Source organism: Dromaius novaehollandiae, chromosome 1 (assembly GCF_036370855.1).
Source record: "Dromaius novaehollandiae isolate bDroNov1 chromosome 1, bDroNov1.hap1, whole genome shotgun sequence".
Lineage (NCBI taxonomy): Eukaryota > Metazoa > Chordata > Aves > Casuariiformes > Dromaiidae > Dromaius > Dromaius novaehollandiae.
In genome coordinates this window covers 49,374,461-49,399,739 of record NC_088098.1, presented here as the reverse complement: position 1 = coordinate 49,399,739, position 25,279 = coordinate 49,374,461, and the positions used below count along the sequence as shown (strand labels likewise).

The 25,279-nt window shown below is 38.6% G+C and overlaps 1 protein-coding gene across 3 annotated transcripts in view; it reads right to left on the bottom strand.

Annotated features, from left to right (window-relative positions):
- NR1H4 (nuclear receptor subfamily 1 group H member 4) overlaps positions 1-25,279 on the bottom strand; it is a 40,890-nt gene that overhangs the window by 3,302 nt on the left and 12,309 nt on the right. For 2 of the 3 annotated variants that reach the window (XM_026109507.2, XM_026109505.2), the window contains 6 exons: positions 22,166-22,531; positions 16,452-16,592; positions 12,709-12,842; positions 12,094-12,192; positions 10,936-11,035; positions 8,515-8,661 (listed from right to left, as the gene is read on the bottom strand). In XM_026109507.2, the coding sequence (XP_025965292.1) occupies positions 8,515-8,661; positions 10,936-11,035; positions 12,094-12,192; positions 12,709-12,842; positions 16,452-16,592; positions 22,166-22,531 (987 nt within the window). Of the gene's footprint in view, positions 1-8,514; positions 8,662-10,935; positions 11,036-12,093; positions 12,193-12,708; positions 12,843-16,451; positions 16,593-22,165; positions 22,532-23,450; positions 23,583-25,279 lie in introns of those variants that run through there. The other variant, XM_026109506.2, reaches the window with a different exon arrangement.

Genomic DNA, 25,279 nt, shown 5'->3' with positions numbered 1-25,279 from the left:
TGAATGTTTTGTGCAACATAGAGCTGAAGTCAGGAGTGGTAGTCAACTGTTGCTGTGAGGTTTGGAGTGCCTCCAATAGAGGAAATTCGAAATGAAACTCAGCAGATGCAAATCAACAAAAAGGAGACATGAAGAGGTCACTTGACTTAACTAAGAACACATCACTTTTTGCCTTGACATTGATAGAATCAGTGAATCAGTAGAAATTAGTAGAAGAGTCACAAGTCCCAAATGAGTAAGAGCATATTTGACATTAACAGCCTGCGTGCACTTCAGATTACGAACCGCAAATCCAATGGTTTTTGTAACACGTTCAACACTATTAAGAGGAGTGTGAGTCACTTAAGCAGAAATATATGATGCGAGTCAACTTGTTCTGTGGTGGTTAGCAACACAGTTGTAGCTTTATACAGAACAAACAACAGTTATAACATCTACTGTTCGGCTAGGTTTATATTATTAGTCATAAGAATTAACTATTAAAAATGGTGAACATTTGTTATGGCTAACTTTTGGAGTCCGCCTAGCAGTTGTAAATGCTGAAGTTCCTTTTAACTAAATATGATGAACCAAAGTCTTAAAGTTCTTAAGAATGTAGAAATATGAGGGAGGGAAAGATAGTCTAGCTGAGCCCTAAAGCTTAGCAGAAGAATTCCCTTCTTGAAAGTGAATAGCACAACAGTGACGTGATAAAAGTCCAAGACAAACTGTGGATATTTTTAGATCTCCCTGTCCAAGGTATCACGCTGCTGAGCACCATCATCTTGACAGCAGGCAGGAAATGGAAGGAAGTGGGCTGTGACCAAGACTCCTTATTTGTTTCTCTTGCTCATCATTTGATTTTTTCTTCTTTTTTTTTGGGGGGGGGGGGCGGGTATCAGGTTAGTTTTCAGCTGAATGAATTCCCTTGTTTTGCTCACAGCACAGCTCCACAAGTCCTACCAGCAATATAACACAAGTGGGATGAAAAAGATTATGGTGAATGGGGTGTGGAATATCTAATTCAGGTCCCCATTGTGCCAGGCACTGTATGAGCATGTAGTAAAACAGTGCTTGCCCTGAAAATCTTACAATCTAACATTAAGAAACAAAATCATGGGGGTGTGAGGCAAAAAATTGGGTGTAGATATGAGAGCAAATGAAAATACAGAGTGCTTCTGTGCACTACTGTAATCCAAATAGAGAAATAAAACAAAACAGAAGAGCTGAAAGAGCAAAAAAGGATGTTATAGCAATACAACTGATATTTACTGTTGTTACTAAAATGAATAGAGCTTTGAAAATTTTAAATAGATAAGTGTCACAAGACAGTTGTGAACAAAATGATGGAAAATGAACAGTTTTATGACTGGCATAATGGAATTTTTTCTTGTTTACTAGTTCTGCCCTCCTCCCATCTCTGCTGGTTTTCCCCTGTTATTTCACCGTTCCGTATTAACACATTATACAAACTGCTGTTCCATCACTAGAGGGGGCTCTTCTCTAATGTGACTGAAAATGCTTTAGTTTGGATTTAATAAGCTCCATCAGAAAGCAAAAAAGCAGAAAACAGATGTTTCTAGTTCTTCCTTTTTGCCTTATCTACTGTACGAGATGTTGTCACTTCAATTCAGATTTTCAAAAAAAAAAAACAAAAACAAACAAAAAAAAGCTGACGGTGATTTGTTGTTTCTAACTGGAAGGGCTAGAGGAGAAATGAATTATGTCACTGTTCAAATGTCATTGTTACAAATCAGACTCCAAAGGTGAAAAATGAAATAGAATAAAGCTGTAAAGTGTTTCTGGCCTCAAAGAGAACAGAAAAATTAGCTCTGTTCATCGACTTCCTCTATTTAGATTTGCCAGGAAAACTGTACAGTTCTGTATTAGATGGGCAGAAGTTCCTGGTCAGTGTTTATGATGCAGCCTTCTTACCTTTTCTCACAAAAGCTTCAGAAACTTTGTTTCATGAAGCGTTACAGCAGTGAGAACATGGCCCTCCTTTGTGTTTCACTGGGCATCTTCTCCATTATACAGATTTCTGCCTACCAACTCCGTCATCTCCTGAAGACACTGCAATTCATTTAATTGACTTCAGTATGTTAATGTGTGACTGGCTATAAACCCCAGAGTAGACAACAGGAAATACTAGCTTTGCTGAATACAGCATTGCAGCATTACACTAGAACAGGTTTAAATCCCTGAGCATTATTCATCCAGCATCCATTACTTCTTACAAAATTTCATTCATATCTGTAGCTTAAGACACATCATTCTTTTCGACCTTGCCTTTTTCCTATGATTTCTCGCTAAAAGCAAGAGGGTTGTTGCTTTCATGAGGTTTGCAGGTTCAGGCCTTAAGTAAACACCTGGTTAACATAAGCCTGGAATAGACATTTTTTGCTGTGACATCAAGTCAATATTTGCCACATTTTGAGACCTGTCTCTTATTTTGTTCAGCAAAACAGAACAGATTGATCTATTGCAAGAGGAAAGCTTGCAAATAAGTGCTAATTAACAGTAACAAGCACTGTGTGATTAATATGGATGAAGAGATCTTTTGTCTTGATAAACATGGAGGTGCCAGTGGATATTAAACAAAGAACATGTTAGTACCTGTTCTGTGAAAATGAAATATATTAATTACTCACAAAATTATATCATACCTTTCACAGGGTTTCACCTACCAGAACTGTTTTCCATGCTACAAGGTTTTTGTTATGAGCTTCTAATCTGTTTAAATGCACCAATGGCCCTTTAAATGCTGGCCAAATTCACCCTATTGATGTTGAGAGACCGAAAGGGGAAAATCTATCTAGTAAAGAGGATACACCAGAACACATGGATGTGACCTCTCCTCTATCATTTTCTTTCAGGGCTGAACAACTTAAATGAAAGGTTAGTGTATGCCAAGAAGAACTCAAAATCAGGAGAGCTAAAAAGCATCTTCTCAGCATCAGTTAATAGGACCATTATGGAACCATCACTGCAAACAAAAAAACCCACAAGAAGGACAAAAATGATATTGCCATATACCATCCTTTGGCAGCGGCATGGTTGTGTGTAGTCAGGCGAGAGGTGCAGTTTGGCACACAGCAGTGCTATCTGCACTGCCTTGAGCCAATGATCTTCATGGGTCAGGTCTATTTATCTAAGCGAGTGTTTGGCCTGGAGAAGCACACTTACGCAGAAGAAAAGAGATTCTGTCCTCTGACGTCTGCTCTCATTTTCATATGTATAACTTAACTCTGGAGATGCAGTTTAAACACTCGTATAAACTTTACTTGTAATTCAGGCCTGTGGCACTGACTATCTCGGGGTGCTCAGACTGTGCAGGACTGTGTACGAACAGAAAACCTCTTTCCTATGCTCTATGATTTTAAGAGGTCCAGCTTTCTAAATGCTTTGGACTGGATGCTAGTTTTTGGTCCAGAGTCATGTAAAGGTAAATGTCTCCTTCCATGTGAATGCACATGGCCATTTGGAGGGTTAAACATCTATGATTTGAAGGTATGTTTAGAAACAAGGGGATAGATGCTGAGCTACTCTCTCTGTGGTGGTTTGGACTGAGGAGTGGAGATAATTTCATTCTGTTTCTCCATCTGAACAAACCTCAGCACAATGGGGTTCAAAGCACTACAGTGACTCAGGACTAATAATTAAATAATAAAAGCCAGAAGTAGCCAAAGTGATTTGGTATCCATTGTTTCTGTGCCAAATTTTGCCCTCGGTTGCACGAGTCTCTTGTTGAAATCAATAGGAACCTTGTATTCAACCTTGTATCACATCCAAGGATGAAAGGTGGTCCCTTGCCAGTGCTTTGGAGTAGTGGCTATTTCTTTTTGTCTTGGATCTCATTTTACTTCAGCACCTGTAACCCATCTAGGAAAACAGCTGTGTATTTCACAGTGACAGGTATCCTGCTACCAACTGAAAGTTTAAAGCCAAATTCTTCCATCTCTATTCAAATCAGATAGTGTCTTATTCCCCAATACTGAAATCAGCTGAACTGTTCTGTAGAAGAAAATGCTCAAATAACAAAAATCTCAGAATGCAGCTCTTACTGACTGCTGGAAAGCTGGTGTCCTTAGGAATACAAGGTATAAATGCTCACTGAGAAGACATTCAGCACTTCAGCAGTGTTTTAAAAATATTGTACTGCTAAAAATCAGGAGAATTTGCTTTAAAAATAACCAAAAGAAACTAGCATAGAATTACTAGGATGTCAGCCTTTCACAGAATGAATCAATCAGTGACAACATGGTGTATGTGTAGTGAAGCATCAAATAAGATGAGTAAGTGGCACAAGCTCTCGTTAACATGAAATAAAATGTCTGTATTTCTCATTAAGTCTCAATATTAGAGTGTGTAGGAGAGGATTTCAGTCTCAGGAGCAGCTAATGAAAGATTTTTCATAACGCCTTACGTGGAAAGACCATAAGGGCATAAACAAACCCAGTCATTGAGCTGCACAAGGACTTATGCAATATACTCAGACTAATAAATAAAAATAGACCACATCAGCATGAGAATAAAAATGAATGCTGCTAATGCCCAAAGGTCATCACCACCAGATCTCTGGCTTCTTTATCAGGAAAAAATTTCAGTTCCATACAATCAGAGTGGGGAAGGCATAAATATTAATAGATGAGAGCACCTTCCAAGTGGACATGGTGGCAGGTGACAGAATTCTGGACAGCTTGTGACTTTTACGCAGGTTCCCCACCCCCCCCCGATTTTACGGATACACACATCAAGGCTTGACAATAGTACTTACGTGACACTCAGACATTTGTCTGCACCTCAAATATGTGGACAGAAGTTCTGACTATAGGCAATAATTTATGGGTGATGCTCTGACAGTGTTCAGGACCTCACTAGAAGCCATGAATATTCCTGATGCTTTTTCTTTATTCATTACCTTTAAGTTCGACTTCTAAACTCTCACCCAGCTACCCCTGCATTTCCTCTGCTCCTATATGTTATGTTTGCAAGGTTTTTCATTTTGCTGAATATGGTTGTGTTTATCTGTTATTTATTACACAGTTGGCGGGTGTGGGGTGTATGTAAAAAAGAAAAATCCCTATTGCCACATTTATGTATAATTGTCTCAGGTTCTTCTTCCTTCTCTGACTTGGGTTTAATCTTATTTGTCCAAATTATCTCTTGCACCAGTCTATAACATGATAATGGTCAGCTGCAGTTTTTAGTAGAATATATCCTTATAAGTTAGGGCTTGAAGAGATTGCTAAAGCTTCTACCCTAATATCAAATTTGGTACAGGCTATTTTTCAACTCTATGCCCTTGTGTTGAGTCCAATAACCTGCAGAGATGTGGACTGCATTTTTAATATTTTTGAAAGGTGTATGTGTAAGCAATGATAACAGAAGAATTTGGATGCTTTTCTTTTGATTTATTTAAGCTCAGGACAAATGAAAATGGCCATGATTTGGACCACAAAATAAGATGCTTCAGTGATAGGTATTTTTTCAAGGTTGAAATGTTTCAGTTTGCCTGAATGGGTAATTCGGGAAGTTATCATAAACTGAGGCAAAACATGCAGAGAAGTTGCACCAATGCAGGATGTTAAAATGAAAAACCCCGATAGCTCGGGTGATGATGAATAGGATACCTATGAAAATTCAGTGAACACCGAGAACTGTATTTGGGAAACATGAGAGAGTCAAACCTACCCAGTGAGAACCTTCCTCTCAAACCCCCCCTGCTTTCATTTTCAGTGCAAAGGAAGAGAGACCTCCGACAAGCAGTTACCAGCACTGAAGACCTAGGCAGAGTGGCATTTTAGAAAACATATTTAAGCCTCTTCATGCAGGAAACACTGCAACTGTGGCAGATAGGCTTTAGCATGCAACAGTGACTATGGAGCAACCTCAGTCCAAAATGAGAGGCTACTGTATGCTGCACATCTTGAGTGACTTCTGGGCCTGTGTGGTAGCACTAACAGTTAAATAACCTCAGTAGCATCAATTAAGTAAACACTACTACAAATGCAAAGATTCACTAGCTTCTTTTGTTGTTTTCTGTCACAGCCCCCTAAAGTGCAGTGAAGGAAAATGTTTTTGACTAGGCTTCAATTTGCACAGTGTGGAGAAACAAAATTCATAGGAAAGAGAATTGTTTTGTATTCTGGCTACTAATAGAAGGAATGAATGCAGTCCCTAGCAGGTAAGCTAGCTAATACAGTATTATCCTCCTGCAATACAGGGAAGGAGAGATTCTAACAGCAGTGTTTCCTCTTATGTACCCAACTTCATCCTGGCTCGAGGGAAGACGTTTTTCAGAGAGCCTTTTTCCATGAGCAATAAGGTACATATATGTATATATGCACACACTACAAAAGTCACTGAAGTGCTTCATTTCCTGAGAACTGTTCAACCAAGGTTTTTTTCTGATCTAGAACTCATTTTTAATTTACCTTGGATTTTTTTCCACCAAAAAAAGAAGAATTGCAGGAAATCTTGCTTTGAAAAAAAATAATACTGTATTTGAAAACATAACTTGTTTTGAAATTTTCTTCTTTACAAAATACTAATTTTTTTATTTATTTCGTGACATGTCAGTAGTATTACTGGAGGATATAATGTCATATTCCACCTAGTCATGTCATGGTATGAAATGTTATCTTTAAATCCAGTACTAATTTGCAAAAAATGATGTTGACTCAGTAGTTGCAGAGATTTAGCAGGTTATTTTAAAATTATAAGTAAAGAAGAAAAATTATTGGTATGATATAATGGCTTATATAATGTTCTGGATCAAAATCCTTCCTGCATCTGTTTTTTATGAACAGTTGACACCCTGAACAAGGAAAGAAGGTCGATACTCACTCTATAGATTAGAGGAGCAGATGCTTTCAATAAGTGCTTTCCATGTATTCAAATGGATTCATTTCTCTAAGACATAATTTTATCAAAAATTTTGGTTATATTCCAGTAGGAAATCTCTTAATGAATCTCTTAATGAAAACATTCTGATCCATTATAATTTAAGCCAATGTTCTAGGATCTCTGGCCTCCTTGGCACACATTTATCCCTACAGAACCTAATGCAGAAGCCATCAGACTCACTTTCTTCACACCCTGTGAGAACATGACCTACACTGTCTACAATTGCATTTTCTGGTTCTGTACCTCCTGCTCACATCAGTGTCCAGTGCCTCGTACTGAGGTTCTGCACAGCTTTTCTCCTGGTGTTCCTTTGCCATCCGCCCATTGAGATCTTCCTGTCAGCTGATTCTTCCTGCCTTAACAAACCTTTCTGAGACAAACATGTTTGGGCTCTCTCGTCTCCTGCCCTATAGCTCTGATGCCTCCTCATTGAATGCAAGCAAATTCTCTCTCCTTTTTCTATATCACTCCCAAAGCCACCATTTCTAGTCCTTCAAATAATGGTGTCTCATAATAAATCAAAACAAAACAAGTATGAAAAACTACAAAATGTAAACCTATAAATAAACATGCCAAGCCATAACTTTAGCAAATGAGTTATTCCCATGTTTCCTGATCACTTTTCAGGGTTTTAGAGAGGCAAGTATTGGCAGAATTGTGTTTGCATGAGACATCCCTCTACACTGTTGATTTTTAGGAGCTTCAGGAGTGTGTGGTTGGTTCAAGCCCATTTCTATGGCTAGTGTTGAGGTTAAATGTTCTCCTACCTTCTTCCCTTCTGACTATTTAAAAGGAGGGCCAGAAGCCAGAATCAAAGCAGAGTCTGACTGTGGTGGAAGTACTCTTTAGTTTAATATTTTATTACATCTGAAGTTCTGATGTTATGTAGCTGAGGGGTGGATAAAGACTGCTGGTCAATACAGAAGAAGGCAAAACATTCAGTATTGCACCAGTGGAGGACAGAGCACACGTAATAAAGCACAACATGGCCCTTCCTGCTCTAGGCAGTTAACAATTTCTAGCCTCATTCAGCTTTCATAACTAAGACTTATATGTAGAATCAGTGAAATCTATCACAGCAACTGAACCTTTGAGGGACCTTAAGAACCAGAAGACATACTGAAAATATGCCATAATTGCAATTGTCCCCTATTACAATTATAATTTGTCTATGCACCTTATGCACTATGATTGATTTTACCACATTGACCCTAGGAATAGATGTTTCCCTTCAATCATCTACAGTAATGTTGTACAATCTTTTTTCTCTTTCTTATAGTGATTGCATTTGTAAGCATAGATATTGACATTTTATTTGAATAATTTGAAATGGTGACCTTTCATCTTCATCATTCTTTTATGCTTATCGTTAGAGGCATGCACTAGGTTTCTTTTATATAATGTTATTCACAGTACTTGAAATGTATTTATGAATAAACCTTTACCTTATGACCTTTAGACTGAAGGCTGCATTAGGTTTGTCCTAGTTAACATAAAAAAGGAACAGCATTCAGATAAACCTATTTCATTGCTAATAAACAATTTTACTAGCTTTTCAAGGCCAAAATGCTGACACACCACTGCAATGCTGTGTTTGTTTTTTTCGTCATTAAAAAAGGTACTTACCACTATTGCGAATTCTTTCTTCTAAAAGGTCAGTATGTCCTGTAGGAAGTTTCCTACTGAATATCTCAGCTGAACGGAGGAACATAGCTTCTACTGCTGAGCCCTTCAGCAAAGCAATCTGATCTTCATGATCAAGGGTTTGGAAGCCTGGGGAGACGTTAGAAATAAGAACTGAGGCAGCAAAGAAAGGTCCTTCACTACTTTCTGTCCTGAAGTTTTGCATGGAAAGTGCTATGCATCCGTACAACCTGATGTTGGCCTTAGCAGGGTCGACAAGTGCTGTGGAAATTTAAATTTGGATTCCACAAAATAACGCAGCATGAGATCAGTCCTCATTGTAGCCAGTGAGAATTAGGCGTGTTTTTCAGGTTTGTGATACTTTAAGAGGAACACAACAAGCAAAATTCAGCAGCACAGCATAACTGTTAGGGGAGGATTTTGTCTAGCTTGATGCCATTCCCTAACATATTCTGCTATGTTTCCATTAGAGCTCACTGCTCATACCTGCCAACACAGGCACCCACTGTGTGCTCTATACTGATTCTGCGAGGAAGCACAGAAAAAGGTAATGCAGAGAATAAAACAAAAAGGTGATAACCCCTACCAGATGTACTCAAAGTTAACATTAAAAATAGGTTATTCAATTAAAAAGCCCTTCTCTCCATCTTTCTCAACATAAACAGAACAGCAGGACTTGGATCTTTTTCTGTAGTTCCCATCTGAAGGATGCAGAGTTTATCCTAGAGTGAGAAGGCCATGTGTGTGTCTGTGTTGCACAGTGCTGCACAGCACAGGGACTCTTAGTTATTAATTCCCTGGGAAACAGAAGAAACTTTTTTGGAAGAAACTTAGGCCAGGGGTCATTAGTCTCACTTAAAGGCAGTGCCAGTTAGCTTTGGCTGCTGGGAGTGGATATCCACTTCCTATCAAACTAACCCAGAGAACCTTACAGAGCCCTGTATGAGCTGATATTTCCTAATTTCAGGTGCCCTATAGTGAGAAGCATTTTGCCTGATTTCTGTACATGACAGGGATCCTTCCCTTTCACTGCTGGCAACTGATTTTAAAAATCTAGCTCCAGAAGCCAGTGCTTGTGGAGACTTGAAAAGCCCAGGCCTTGGTCTTTTCCTCAGCATGAGAACACCTGAATTGCAGAAATCTGGTAGGGTTTCTTTTCCTGAGACCACTTGGATTGCAGAAATCTGGTAGGGTTTTTTTTCCCTCTTATCAAACCAGTATCAAGTATCTAGCTTATAGCCTCTCTCACTGTCAGGTATGTATGTGCATGCATAATCCTGCTCTTGACCAGTGATTGCATCCAACCAGAGCAGCACCTAGCAAATCAAATTCTTTCTTTTGTTCTGTTAAGGATCTGCATTAGCATCTTCGAGTTGATACTGCTGTACCCCTTCACTTAATTTGTACTCCACTCATTTCCTGTGAGCCTTTATTCTAGGTAGCATAAAACATACAGGTACAACTGCAGTCACAACTGCAGTATTAGGCTTTGAAACAAGCCCATAACGCACAGAGAAAGGGTCAATATCATGGGAAAGCTGAGAAAATAATGTTTTTATACAGTTAAACAATACAGTGTAACTTTCTCTAAAAAAAGGGTCTGAAGAGTCTCCTCAAGGGTGGCTTGGTCCACATCCTCTGCCCACTCTTGGCTCTGTGGCTCAGTGCAGAGAAAGGGCTTGGGGCTGCAAGTCCCAGCTCTGAGTGCAGTTTAGCCAGAGACTGGCTTTGAATGGCATGAACATGCTCTCCAGGCTCTTTGTTTCTCCCAACTAGTGAAAAAGCATCTATAAACAGTACTTTTAGTCAGAGAAGATGAGGTAGGGCTTGTCTTACAAGGAACCTGGACCATGCCCAGTGTTTGTTCTTGAAGTAAGATCCTCTTGGGATTTAAAATAAATAAATAAATAAACTCAGGTTTTCAGTGTGTTTCCATGAAACACCATGCAAGGAGTATAAATACTGGTGCCTTCAACTTGGCAAAGTTCTTGTTCAGGACTCACAATTCAGTGGATGTCATGACTGAAAGGCTTGTCTAGAAAGGCAGCAAAGGAAGTAAAGCGGAGCCTGGCAAGTGTTAGTCTTAATTCTAAGGCAGACTATTTTGTATTGCTGTGATATAGGAAAATAAAATCTCTCCAGTGACCTAACTCCTTCTCTGAACATTTTGTCTCTGAATAGATATAAAGGGTACCCTGTCTCAGAGCGGTAGAGTTCAAATTATTCAAAATAATCTCTTCAGAGCATAAAGCTCCTTTTCTTTAGAGAGGGTCTGAAGAATGCATGTGTGTCAAAGCAGAAACCAGTTTTATATATTGCTCAAAATGTACACAACAATGAAATGGCAAGTGAAAGCAGCTAAGTTTTGCAGTAACAGAATTTGTTCCACTACACTGGATGTACCTGGTAATTTTTTAGTGAATTCCACAAGGACCTGAACATGACTGGTAGCCATTTCTGTTAAGATCAGAAAATTTCCTTCAGCACTGAATTCCTCATGCAACTGTTAAAAATTAAAAAACAAACAAAATCTGTTAATATTCATTGCCACTTCACATCTGAGAACATAAAACACAAGAATTATTACACTGGGTCAGACAAGAGGTCCATCTAACCCTGTAATTTGTCTCTGGTGGTTGCAAAAACAGATATTTTGCAAAAGGCTGTAAGAAATAAAAGAAATAGGCAGTGTCCTTTCCCCTGGAATATCTGTCTCACTCTTAGTGAGTCTAGCAATCAGTGGTTTAGGCAATTCCTGAGCTAGAGGTATGCACACCATAATATTTAACCAATAGACTTGTTCTCTATGGATTTGTCTACTTCCTTTTTGAGTATAGTTATATTTTTGACCTCCTCAGCATCTTGTGGAAATAAGTCTACAAGTTAATTATGAGTTATACCACCTTCCCCCAACAAATTCCTTCCTTTTATTTTTCAAAGATAACAACTCAGAAAATAATTTGGGAAAAAAAAATAAAGACTGAGCATGATAGTTTTGTAAACAAAATCTAAATTTATTTTAAACATTTTTTGGCTCTTCTTCCCATTTCCCAACCTTTTTCCATCTTACCATGAAAACTGGAAGCTTTTAAAGGGAAAAGGAAATTTCTAAAAGGTAGAAAGGGATAGAAAGAAGGAAGAATGAAGCAGAAACTCAAACCTGTAAAATGTTGCTATTCTCATTTCAGAAAATTGAAACATTTTCAGGTTTCCAGGTTGCTATTTTTGTAGAAAGGTAGCTTGGCTGGGGGTAAACTCAAATCACTGCATACGTTGACAAGGCAGAAAGCCAAGCTCTACTCATCAAAAATTACACTTGAGCTTGAAAGTGTCTATTTCCAGAGATAAAAGCATTTAAGTTTGATAAACAAAGATGTGGTCTAACAATGATTGAATGAGAAAGATTCTGCTTCTTTTGCAGCACATTTAAACTGTGAGCTCTTTACCAAGGTCTGCTCTACTACTTACCACATCTACTTTTGCTGGGTATAAATATCTACTACTATGTAATCCTCAGCTGCTTCATCCACACTTCAAAAATGAATTAATCAATGTACTTACTAATTTTTTTGATACCTCTTGTGGTATTTGTTGTTTACTGTAGGAATCCATGATGTAATCGAGAAGATTTTGCTGTTCTGGGGTAAATTCTACTTTCTCCTATACTGGCAAAAAGAAAAGCCCATCATGAAATGCAGTTAAGTAGAAATGATCTAGCATCTCTTGCTTTAGGCAAAATATATACTTTTTTTTCTCACACTTGGAAGCCAAGGAGACAAAAGACTTGCTTACCACTGAGAGACTTCAGATTTCTATAGAAATTTCTACAGAGGAGATGTATAAAATGTTTCTAGCTGCATGAGTTGGTGTGGTTTATAATTAGAAATAAGGAAATGATTACCAAATAATTAAGCTTACTCAAACTTTAATATCACACCTCAGCATCCGATATGTATGTGACATATATCACAGAGAAATTACTTTATGGATGCTTTACTCAGTTTTGACTAAAAACCTTGGAACTACTTCTATATTCAAGGTATTTCCTTAACTTGGGAGATGGAGTCTTAATTAATTCAGGTAACTCCAGAGACTACATAATTACATATTAACTGTACTAGCCAAATTTGTCTCAAACAGTTTGTACTGTACAAACTACTACAAGAATTTTATTACCCTATATATTTTAGTTGTAGATGTCACTTGTTTCATGTCGTGGCCTTCGTTATCTTCATTGACTGTCTGATCTGGCGGCTGTTTCACATTTTTCCGTAGCCTCTTTGACTTGCATTGTATTTCTGTTAATAAACCTACAAGACATAATACAATAGGTAGTAATTGGATTTATATATGCTTTAGGCACTTAGTGTGCACCTGAATAGGTGCATAAACACGCCTATAAATGCTCTTTACACTAGCAAAACCACTTACCTGTGCAGATCATTTTTTGAATGTTATGCATTATGTTTAGATATGAGTCTGCTGAGACATACTAAGTGTACACCAATGAGTAGCGTGGCCAAATGGTGCAGATGGGCAGAGCGAACTGGTTGGTGCTGAGGACACACAGTGTGCATGTCAGGGATGTCGCTTTGGACTAGCTCTAATCTGGTTTTGCAGACAAAGGACCACTAGCGACAGGAATGCACTGGAGCGTGTCTTTGGTTTAGTTTCATCCAGAAGGAAACCCGTTCGGGTGCTCCAAGACCCAAACCGGAGCACAGTAGATGGGGACAATTAGAAAGGTGTCATCAAAAATGTGCTCCTCATCTGATCTAAAGCACTAACAGAGGCGCAGCCGTTCTTAGACAAAGGGCACTGTATGCTTACAATAATCTTAAGCAATATTAATGGTTGCTAGTGCAGCTTCTGTGCATGGAAAGTCCCCTTAGAAGAGGGCTCCAGGGCTCTAGTCATTGCAGAGTCACTGTATGGATAGACCCACTGCTGCCAGTTTAGGCTCAGAAGTAACTCAGGCTGGCAAAAGTACCTGGAAAATGTATTAATTTAAAACATTACCCTGTCAGGCTCAATATTTTGCATTTCAACATATCAGAGGACTGAATTAAGCCCCAGTTACTATTTAGTAGAGTTTCCCTTGCCCTAAGGGAAAGTATTTTTGCATTTTGGTATTTTTTTGTTCTAGACTACATTTCAGTACCTTGAGCAAGGGAGCATACTTATGTAGATGTCATATGAAAAAAAAGCAAATTGCTTGTGCTAACAAAAGAAAGGGACAATAGGTACCCAAAACAACCTGCAGAAGATAGCCAGAAAGATGAAAAAGTAAACAGCTAAGTATTCATCTAAAAATAAACCCATCATCACAGGACTTTTTTTTTTTTAGAGCTTCTTTCAAGAATCCTTCCCATTCTTTGTGTTTGAAAATGCAGAGCAGGAAAAGAGGCTTATTCAGTGAGTATATGATGGTGGAGGAAGATACCATGAAAACAGAGAATTTCGTTGTGAATGTTTTTAATTTCCTGTTTAAGCACTATATAAAATAACCTACCTGAACCACTGAAAGAAGAGGAAATTTACATGATTAAAATAAGACCTGCAAATAATACCTTGAAAGGGGGAAAGAGGAATGATGGAGATAATAATTGGCATCGAGACATGTAATTTGTGCTGCTGCACAGCATCATAGGTTTCTTTCTCTAAATGATATTATTTGATGCACTCTTTGCTGGTGTTAATGGACTTAAAATGATTTGCACCACCTTAGGATCTGGCCTACTACCTTCTGAGGGAAAAATTGGTTTATTTATTGCCTTAAGCAGTAAGACTGGGTTTTCTCATGCTTCCTCCTACTGTGGTAGTATTTTGACATCTTATTCCGACTCCATTTAAGTTAACTGGAAAACTCATGTGAGAGACAGGACTTTACTTTTTACGTCCGAGATAGCTAGCTTTCAACAGGTATTAAATGGATATTAAATTCTAGGAAGAGTGGCAGAGCCTGGGCCTTCCCTAGTTAGAAATTTCACACAAGAAAGTTGCAGTTTATAAGAAAACCACAGCAAACAACTGAAACTGATGTTCAGTAATTTTGATCTATCTGTGGTTCATGTATAAAGGGCAGGAGTAGGATTATTGAGTAGTCATGCCGTAAGTACCTCCTTGTTCAGGGAAAGAATAAATCCACAGTGCTTGTACTTACAATCCTACAGAATGAGTAAGTGAAACAAAGTTCAAGGTAACTTTTTATTTCCTAGCCATTTTTTTCAAATAAATGCTATAGACTACTAGAAGCTTCATGTTTTACTGTCTTGGATTGCCTTAAACTAAAAGCAATTACATAGCACACTCCTACTCAAAAGCCATTAAATAGTTGTTTGCAAAACGTCCTCATTGCAGCACCTTAGAGCATTCTTATGTTTAAGTCATGAGCAACACGAGATACCCAGGGTTTCCATTGCAGAGAGGGAGTCAGATGGCAGCGCCACTTACTGTCTTTTATTTCACGTATGCCAATTTGTGAAAATGATCATCCAGTTTAAAAGTTTCATGCGTCCCCAGTCGGTATTATTTTCGCTGACCTATTTTTTTTGGCGATCGGTTGTTTTCTGCTATGTGTCGCCCAGGCTATTTTGGACCTTCAAAATTTTGCAACAATAGATCTGGGATCAACACCACGGGGTAGGGGGATATTTTCCTCTGGCACTTAGTGACTCTTTGAGCGCTGTCATCGCATTGGTGACATTTGTTAATATATTTATGTATTGCATGAGAATATGTCATATCTCAGGATCTTTGTAGCCTGTCCAATTTGCAGAATGAAAGATTAATTACATTATACTGGCATGCATTCCAAATATTGATGGAGCTTATTGTTTCTCACAAAACCAACAGTTAATATAGCATCTTCTGATCAGATTGAGGGATAGAAGTATATTAAAAATTCCAAGTAGATTAATTTCCTGTAGGAACCTAAATTGGTTTGACATTCGTGTATGCTAAAATGATTGGAGCCATCAATAAGAAAATAATTTGTAGCCCTGTTCATGAAAGGCAGAAGAGCAGATGTTTGTAGACTGTTTTCAGGAGCAAGCTTGCAAAAATAATGGATTTGCCCAAAATGCAGTTTTGATCCTGTTAAAATTGCTCTCCAATATCGCAGCTGTTCTAAGTTAGCCGACATGAAGCTCAATGAAGTAGATAAGCTGCCAGCCTTCATATAGTATTTTCTTTACTATGAAACGTTATTAAAGTTCGTCAGCTTCATTTCTGGAGACAGTTCTACCTATGTGTTTATCGTCAAGGCAGGAAACTGCATAGCGCCCGAGAAAAGCGAATGAGACTATAAAAGAGGGCTAGCCCTTCGCAGGCTGGGCCTGATTGCTGGGTGAGGTCTGGGAACACATGCCCGGCAAGTCCACTGAAACTTCCTGCTAAAGCCTTCCTCTTTTCTGAAAAATGGCATTGTTTGAATGTGGAGCTGGCTAGCAAGGATTTGACAGGGAGAACCCCAGAAAGAGCAGGAAATGTTAGTGCCAGGACTTTTCGTGCTCTGGCTTGTGTAACATTGCAAACCCCTCATTTCTGGGGAGACTCCGGATGACTCGCTCCATCTGACTGCTTTTCACTCCTGCTCAAGTGGACTGTCATCTTGGGCAAGACAGTCCTTCCTTTGCCATTTGCTCAACTCTTGAACCTTTGTGTCCCTGACCACTGAGCAAATCCTATTGCTAGTACATGCGTTCGCTTTTTCAATAGGTTTTGACACACCTCAAGAGGTGTGTTTTGCACCATCTTTAATGTGCCTTCCATTTGTCAGACAACATCTTGGATAGCTTTATCACCTTCGCTTTATGCACAGAATGACCACCTTATTAAACCCAGCCCAATTAGAAAAACAGTATTTGATGTGTTCTCTGCGCACACAGATTACATGATGGAAATACCTGCATACATACATTCAGCCAACATGCCCATTTGCTTGCACTTCCGTAGGCGGCACTCCTGGCATTTTCTCCTCATGTACATGTCCATCTCACAGTTGCCTCCGTTTTTACACTTGTATACAGCATTTTTTGTGATGCTCCGTCTGAAGAACCCTGCACGACACAGCAATGATGTAGATAAAAGAAAGCACTCAAAGTAGCAAAGTAATCAAATTGAAGATCATCTCCATCTCCACAGGGTTTTCTGAATGACACCTGTCCTGCAGCACTGTGAGTTTCTTTCAGTGTCTGGACGGCTATATTCTTGCTATTTGAATTGAGATTAGTATCCAAGTGATATAATTTAATACTGAGCATGATAAATCATGGGCCCATTTATTAGACATGAGCCCAAAGTAAGGCCCTGGAGCTGTGGACCTTGGGAAAATTCAGACCCAAATCTGGAACTTACCAGGAGCGGTTTGAGCACCAGCACTACAACTGTAGAAGTAATTCCATACAAATAGTCAGTGAAAAAAATATGAGGCGGTTATGTCTCTTGAGCTACAGGATAATCAATGCAAGTGCAGAAGAAGAGTTAATTACAGTTACCGTAAGCCGAAGCTCCGAGAGCTGCCCACCCCCAGCTTTAGTAAGGAAGCTGTAGCGTGTCTGCCTGTTGTACACGTGACCTCCTCCCCTGTATCTGGGCAAGATACCCCAGTCCCTTTCACTAAATATTGTCCATCTGATGAGTGAGGCACAGTAGTTAAGCAATCCCAATCCCCCAACTTCAACTACACAAGAAGTTCTGCTGAGATTGTCCCTGAATTCGCTCCAAAATTGCTCAGTGGTAACTGCAAACAGCAACTGATCCAGGAAATCTACAGGACCTTTCCTCCGTCTGTAACAATCTATTTGGCCACGGCCTAATGCACCTCAGAGGGCAACAGTAGGCAAAATGAAGAACACTCAAGATAGGAAATTTAATACTATAAAAGAGTCATCACAAAATGACAGAGGCTTTGCTGCCAGTCATGACCTGAAAGTTTCCTGAATTTTTAGTGTTACCCACTGTGCCATCACAGTGTTTTTACATTATCCTTTGCAGGACAGAGGCTATTTTGCATGCACTACAGGGGGCATTAACTCTCTCCTGTGGTTTTTCCACAGGAAGGATCCTTAATTCTCCTCTTCATCTGAGGGCAGGTTTTTAAAATAGACTCCAGGGACCTTCTGCTGGCACATCACTGATTCATAGTGCAATTCAAACTACAGCCCTGTGCAAATTTACATTAACCAGAGCTATTCACAAAGCTTTTACTTTTTCATTACCACTAGCTGTTACAATAAAAACACTACAGTCTTCCTCCTGGTACTTCAATGACTAAGGGAGGCACCACAGATCAAGTCTCCCATACTCAGTCATAGGGCAAATTCAAAGGGGAATCTGAATTTTTGCCCATTGTAGGGTTCAACTACATATTTTCAAAATGTGCTGAGCTAAGATACTATCTTGCTGAATCTGAGGGAGATAACAGATGACACGATAATTTTGCTGTTGTCAGATGACAATTTCTCAACTGTGGCACGCATTTTTTTTTTAATTGCATAATCTCTCCCAAGCACCAGTGTGTAGCTACAGCAAAATAATTCCACTCTTTGGTCATAACAGATCTGGCATTTCCCTGAATCTGCTTCAACTCCTGCTTGAAACCTCATCCATGCTGCCTGTTTTAATGGCTTCTTTTCACATAAATATACTTGACTGACATCAGTCTCTTTTGAAATGCAGATTACTCAGAACCTTCAGTCAGCCCTAGGCATTATTTTTATTCATCATTCACCTGGAGTTTAATACACTCCACAGTACCATTTAGTGATCAGGGAAGGGAGAGAAAGGCCTAGATTTAAGCTGTGTGTTCTTAGTGTCAGCTAAAGACAACTGCATCTGCTTTACATCATTTATGAATTTTATTTGTTAAATTTAAATCCTATAATTCATGCCAAATATTAATTAGTGGTAAATGTTAAAAAGCTCTGCACAAATATTTATGACATTCTAAGTCAGATTTCTGACATTATCACTAACCTTGTCCACAATGCGTGTATTTGCTTTTTTATGGAGGAACAAAGGCAAAGAGCTTTAATAAATGAATTTTTTAAAAAAATGTAAGGATGCGAGAGCAGGATAAAAATAGGGATACAAAAAGATAGGAGCCAATAGGACTCAAGCAGTCAAATATTCTATCTTGAAACAGTGTTTTAAAAAATGAAATGATGTCCTTTTTTGGCAAAAAGTACTGTTTTTAACACTACTCTTATTTCAGTTTTACCATGAAGTGACTCTTGAATCACAGTCTGTTTGGACAGACTGTTCCATGTTTAATTTTGAAAAATTTTTTTGTATGAATCAAATTCTTATACCTTTTCCTTAATAATAATTCCAAAGTGAACTCAAACTGCCTGAAATGTTTTATATGTAATCTTCCATACCAGGAGATGTTTTCACAGAAATTCAGACGCAAATCAGAGATGGCATTTGTTTGAATAGTGAAGGGGCAGCCTCAAAAGCTGAAGGTATTTTTGGCACAATCTAACTTTTATCTGACCTCACCAAATTTCAGAAAGCTCGCTTTGGCTAGAAATGCTGAATTCACATTTTTCTCTTAGCTAGTCATAAATATGATTAATTATGGCAAGAGCCGCTTCTATGTTACCGATGCTGATTTTTCTTACAGAAATTACGAACGTTGAAGGAAAGCAGCTATTAAAAATGTAGATGAAAGCTTTGCAAATATCTGTGTTTGCCATGCTGATGTCCAACTGCATTAGATTTCTCAATTTAAAAGTTTTTGAAATCCCCAACAGTTATCAAAACGCCTGCCCCACTCTGTCAGAATATCAAGGAGTGCTACACAACTGCTTCCCCGCTCATGCACATGGCTGGGGGTTAGTGTGAGCAGGAGATGAAAGTGGACCCCCTCTTCACAGGCAATCATCTCAGTCTGGCATGAGAGACACAAAACATTACCAGGAATGGTTTGAAGACTGCCAAAACTCAAACGGCCACTCTGTGCGGGGGGAATTCATAACCAACTTTCCTCTCAGCAGAACTTATTCTGTGGCCTTATTGAACAAGTGTGATACTGTATGAGTTCAAAGAAGTTCTGCAACATCTCAGAAAGTGTCCCTACGCAGACTAAGGTTATACCAAAAAGTCTTTGATGTTTATCTGCAAAGGTTGTCTCAAAAAAGACCTCTACTGCAGCAGACTTTAAAGCATAGTATAATGCCCCCTATACTATAACAATGCCAGTGAACTGCCTTGCCCGTTATGGACCACTACTGTGATGCTATTACTGTAGATCAAGGCAGCGTTTTCCAAAGTGAGGTAAAGCGGATGAGGCACACCTCATGGACACTCTTTTTTCTTTTAATGTACCACAAGTAAATGTTCTAGAGAGCAAATGTCCTCCTTAATCTGCTTTTGCTTAATATGTAAATTATTAATGAAATATTTCCTACTTATTTGTTGATGGATGGTAATGTAGTTAAAAAATATTGACTATATATGTACTCCTGCACATATCTTTAGATCACTATTCTCATGAAGGTCAATAAATAAGATCTTAATATTGTTCCTTCTGCCCAAAACCAAGGACAAGACGACTGGAGAGTGTCGCTGAATGCATTATTCAGGAAAGAAATGAAAAAAAATCAACATATTCACCACAGAGGATTGAATCCCATAAAAACAGGTGCAAACTGTCCCCCTTTGAATCAGAATGTTCACTGCATCGACAGAGCAGTGGTGCTGCATGGCAGGCGGCAGTCCTGCAGGCAGGGATCTGTCTATTATTATGGACACATTTTGAGCATGAATTAACAGTCCTGTTGCTGAAAAGAAAAGCTGATTTCATATTTGGATGTGAGACACATGAGGTAGTCCTTCTACTGCACTAATAAGAGCACCACTGAGATACCAAGTCCAATTTGGGTACCATGCTTTGAGTAACATATACCAGTATGAAAAATCCCACAGATACACAAAAATGATAATAGGTCTAGAAAGCATAATATCTTCTTCACCTCGTCAAATGGAATTGCTGTTCTCAGCACATCTTTTTACTGAATCAGCTGTGTAGAAATAGAGTGCATTATCTTTAAATAATTCAACTTCTACTGCTTGATCAAGGGTACTATTCTTTGCGATTGATGTTGCAGTCATAAAACAGAGAGAAAACATAAAATTATCCCAATAAAAGCACTAAAACAGTGGTTACATAGAATGATTCAAGCTGAATCAGGAGAGAAATGAACATGTACTTGCTTCCAAGACTGTCTTTAGTCTGAGCATTCGCCTGATACTTGTAAGCTGCCTCCTCCTAAAAATATTTTTTAACAATTCCATAGCTTGTAATTGTAAGGTCTTTGAAAAATCATTGAAAATAATTAAGTCATTTAATAATGAAGTCAATACACAGTAGGAATAGTTTTCTAAAAAAGTAAATGTACCATCACTTGGAATCTTCCCATTAAAATTCAGTTTATTATGACAGCATTAATATGAGTTAGTACTATTGTTTGGACTTGAGACTATTCACACAGGCATCAGAAAAAAGCCATTCTCTTATTTATTGGAATTATTGAGATAAACTATATGACCCTTGACTATATTCATATTTAGAGTTATTGATCATTTCTGTCTGTTGTACTCTCAGAAATGGATGCATAATAGATAAAGCATAACCTAGAATTAACTAAGTTCACTGTCAGTGACAGTAAGCTCCACACACATACGACGAGCAGCGCTATATTTTAGTGCTTCAGTAATGTCCATGCTTTAGACTTTATCCATAGAACAGAAATGATAATGGAATATTTATTCACAGAACACAATGAAAAACAGTAGCATTATTTTTCTTCCACAATATGACTCAGCCCTGCCACAGAGGAACCATCTTTACATATAATAATTATTCCATTGGCATATCCTTTTTGTCCTCCTCTGCTAAAATATCTGGCAATAATGTTACCAATAATGACAATGATTTTCTATATCCCATTTATGTCAACACCAACTTATGGATATAATTTCTCTAAGAAGATGTTTACTCTATCATAGAGATATGGTTTGTCTCCTGAAAAAGCTCTCTCTCTAGGAATAGAGGCTATCCCTATGAATAAGTCTAGAATTAGAAAGGTCATTTCATTTCCCAAACCTAAAGACAAATACCATATACTTTGGGAGCTGAGGGGAAAGAGGTTTTCTGGGAATAGTTTGCAGGTGGGAGCTGACAGCTTTCATGTCATTTCAGTACCCTCTTCAGGAGGGAATTGGACTGGGTACACGACTGATAATCCAGGGCAGCCTGGCATTGCACTCCCAGGGGCTATCATGGGTTTGATTCCTTCCACGGGCACAGATCCGGATGAGCATCCTCCAAGACAGCACAGCCATGCTGCCAGGCACCAGGCACAAACCCACCATGGAATCTGTTCTTCAACTTATTAAGAGTTAGTCAGGGCTTAAGAACCATAGGTTGGGCAGCCTTGCTCTATTTACAGGAAAATGATGGAAGAAGCTGTCAATCTGTCTTGGGGAGAATAAAGAATGGATGCCAATGAAAATCTCTAAAGTGCTTAAAGACTTGGATAAAATTACCAAGAAAGGAAAAAAGGAAACTTTCAGAAACTGCTATGCTTATTAGCTGAATTGTATTCTGTAATCGCTTTCATCCTACCTTTGCATCCTTCACAAGTAAGAGCGTTGTAGTGGTACCCAGAGGCCTTGTCACCGCAGACCACACAGAGTTCTTCTCCTTTCACTCGTCCTGTGGAGTGGCCCAGTCTGGGTTTTTTGGCCACAGGGATATCCATTATCTCTGTCTCCCTTGTGAAAAAGGTCTCTGAGGGTATTCTCCTGAGCTCGTACATCCCAGGGGAGTACCATTCCTCATGCTGTGGAGGGTAGAAGCCTAGCGGGTTGGAGTAATAAGGCGGCGATGAAATTTGAGGCTGAACTTGGGGAAATGGCACGCTGTTATACTGTGTGTAAGGTGACACATCTGCCTCTTGCACTGGAGAATTCATTGGCTCTGAAAGGATACCTGAAAAATAATAATGCAAAAACAATTTCTATTACAACTATGAAACCACAGTTAAGAGAACAGTTGCCACTTCCAGAAACATCCATCTCAAATACAGTAAGGCTTAATCATAAAGACTGCATTATCTCAGCTCAGATTTGCTGTGGTCTTAGTCCTACGCACAATACATAGCAAATCTTGAAAGATACCATGCAGCTAGTATTATAAATGTTCAGTTGACAAGAAAGAGTAGTCCACGCCAGAGAGAGGCTAGCAGTCTGAATTAGGTCACACAGCAGTATAAAAATAATCCAAACAAAAGCCAAAAAAACTATGGCATTGATGAAAATTAGATCAAGACACAAACATCTTGTTAATTGCTATTTAATTCTGAATGAATACATTGTGATATGGAAAAAAAATATACTGGGGAAAGAAGACAAGAGTGGGAATTAATTAGAAAACTAAGAACATGAAATAAACTTTCAGAAAAAGTCGGAAAGGGGAGAGTGAGGTTACCACAAAGGACCAGGGAAGACATTCCTAATCTAGATGGTGAAATGGGGACCCTCTCTCCAGCCAGCCTCTAAGCCAACAACGAACTTGGCATCAGTGAATGAGATATGACATGGAATTGTTACAGTCCTTTCCTGGAAAAGTAACACGTAAAGCTGAAGTCAGTATCGACAGTGTCTGGAGGCTACCTTGGCATTGTCCATTATGTAATAGGTTCCAGTTCTATTTGTGATGTTCAAAATACAAACAAACAACTTAAATCTCATTTTTGGTATATCACAACAACATCCATCAGTCCGTGGAAGATGCAATTTAAATCAAGCCCACAAGAGTAACTGAAAAGTTATTTGCAAACAATTTCACATTTTCTGTTGGGGAAAGCCATGTCTTGCTATTTCCTGAAAACAATGACTCAATTCCTTACTTAGAACCAAGAAGCGAGTCTGAGAAAAAAGTGCATATTTCCAGGAAGATGCAGAGTCCCACTCCTATTGGAGTCTACAGCAGAATTTACAAGGAAATTGTAGATAAACTTTCTTTGGTGACCATTACTCCACAGTGTTCCAAAAGCACTCAAAAAAACATACTGACATGAAATCAGTTCCCTGGAAAGTCTCCTTCACTTCTGAGGAATCAGAAACAGTGAAGAAACGCTAACAGTGAAGGGGTGGGAACAACTGTAATGACAGCAAAGAGTAAAAGTTGGTCATGGAGGAGTCTTCCTCCTCATCTGTCCCACTTCAGTTAGTGCCAGAATCAAACCTTCACATTTCAGCTATCTTTTCACTTTCCAGGTCTCACACTCTTGCTGTGCAACCTTCTGCCCCTTCTATTTTACCATGCTGCAGAAGTCATACCAGTGCTGTGGATTTGCCTAAATCATATGTTGTCTGCAGCACATCTTTGCTGATAGTAAATGGCTCAAGAATAAGCAGCAAGACATACAGCTGGAAGTCTGGGACACAAGAACAAATTAGAGTAATGGTGACATTTATTTTTAACGATTACTTTAGTTACAGCTGCATTTAGTCACTGCAGAAGAAGTCAGGGCCCAAAGTACTACAGTAGTGCACAGCAGAAAGTCCATTGCAGTATGTTTAGAAAACCCTCATAATCAATAATTCTGTTCTGCTTCCGGAAGAAACCAAAAAAGTCTAAGTCTTGCTGTAAAAAGTTAAATATGAAAAAAACCCTACATCCCCTTCTTTCGCCTTATCTTGTACACACATAGAGTCCCCTCCGTAGAGTAATGGAAGGAGGAAAAGGAGAACAGAAAGAGTGGGGAGGGAGTAAAAGAGCAAGATCTATAACCTGGTCTGAAAAATGTGGTCTGGGCAGTGTTCCCCAGCCGACTGTATAATTGAGGCCCATTAATGAAGACTCTTGCTTCCAACAAAAGCTGAAAGCATCCTAAATTGGAAGAGGCTGTCCTGCGTGACATTTTAAGACCACACTGATTTTTGGAATTGTGCATAGCAAAGTACGTATGAGTCTAGAACAAATAGCTTCTTACTGTAAAAGAAAACTAATCTTATCTTGCTAACTGGAATGTACATATAATTTTATCTAAATATTAATAAATATCTCAGATGCACTGGTCTCATGCTGCCATAAAGCAAGTGCCAGCCCACAGAAATCACTGTTGCGGTAGTGTAAATCAGTGAAAGTAAAATCAGAAGCAAGATCATTGGAATACACCAATATTTGTGTAGTTTTAGCAGTTTATCTATTTTGCCTTTTAGAATTTTTAAAATAAGACTCTTAAAATGCACACAAATGTGATGTTACTTGTAACTATTAATCTTTTAGTTTATGTTTTGCAACGTACGTTTCTACAAAAATCTGTAAAGTTTACCAATATTATCAGGGTGAAAATTTTACATGGATGTGGCATCATTTTACAAATGTTTTTCCACAATACCACTTGCAGCTGAAACTCATTGAAGAGTTTTGCTTTTGTTTCTTCAAATTTTACACAGAATATTTTGCATTGGATTAAAAAAAAATGACATATGCTTAACATAGCTTGTAGAATTCAAAGAGAGTTTTCCTCACAGGAACTAAGCAGTTCTCAATTTCCAGGATTATACTGAGGTTGTGGGCAGATTCGAGAATAACATACTTTATTCAGAATATTACAGAAATTACTATGATACCATGTTTTAAAGTAAAAGTTATTGCTTCATTAATGTAAAGCTAATTATAGGGGAAAAATACTAAACAGGGTTAAAATATGAAGCCCTGGATCCCGTA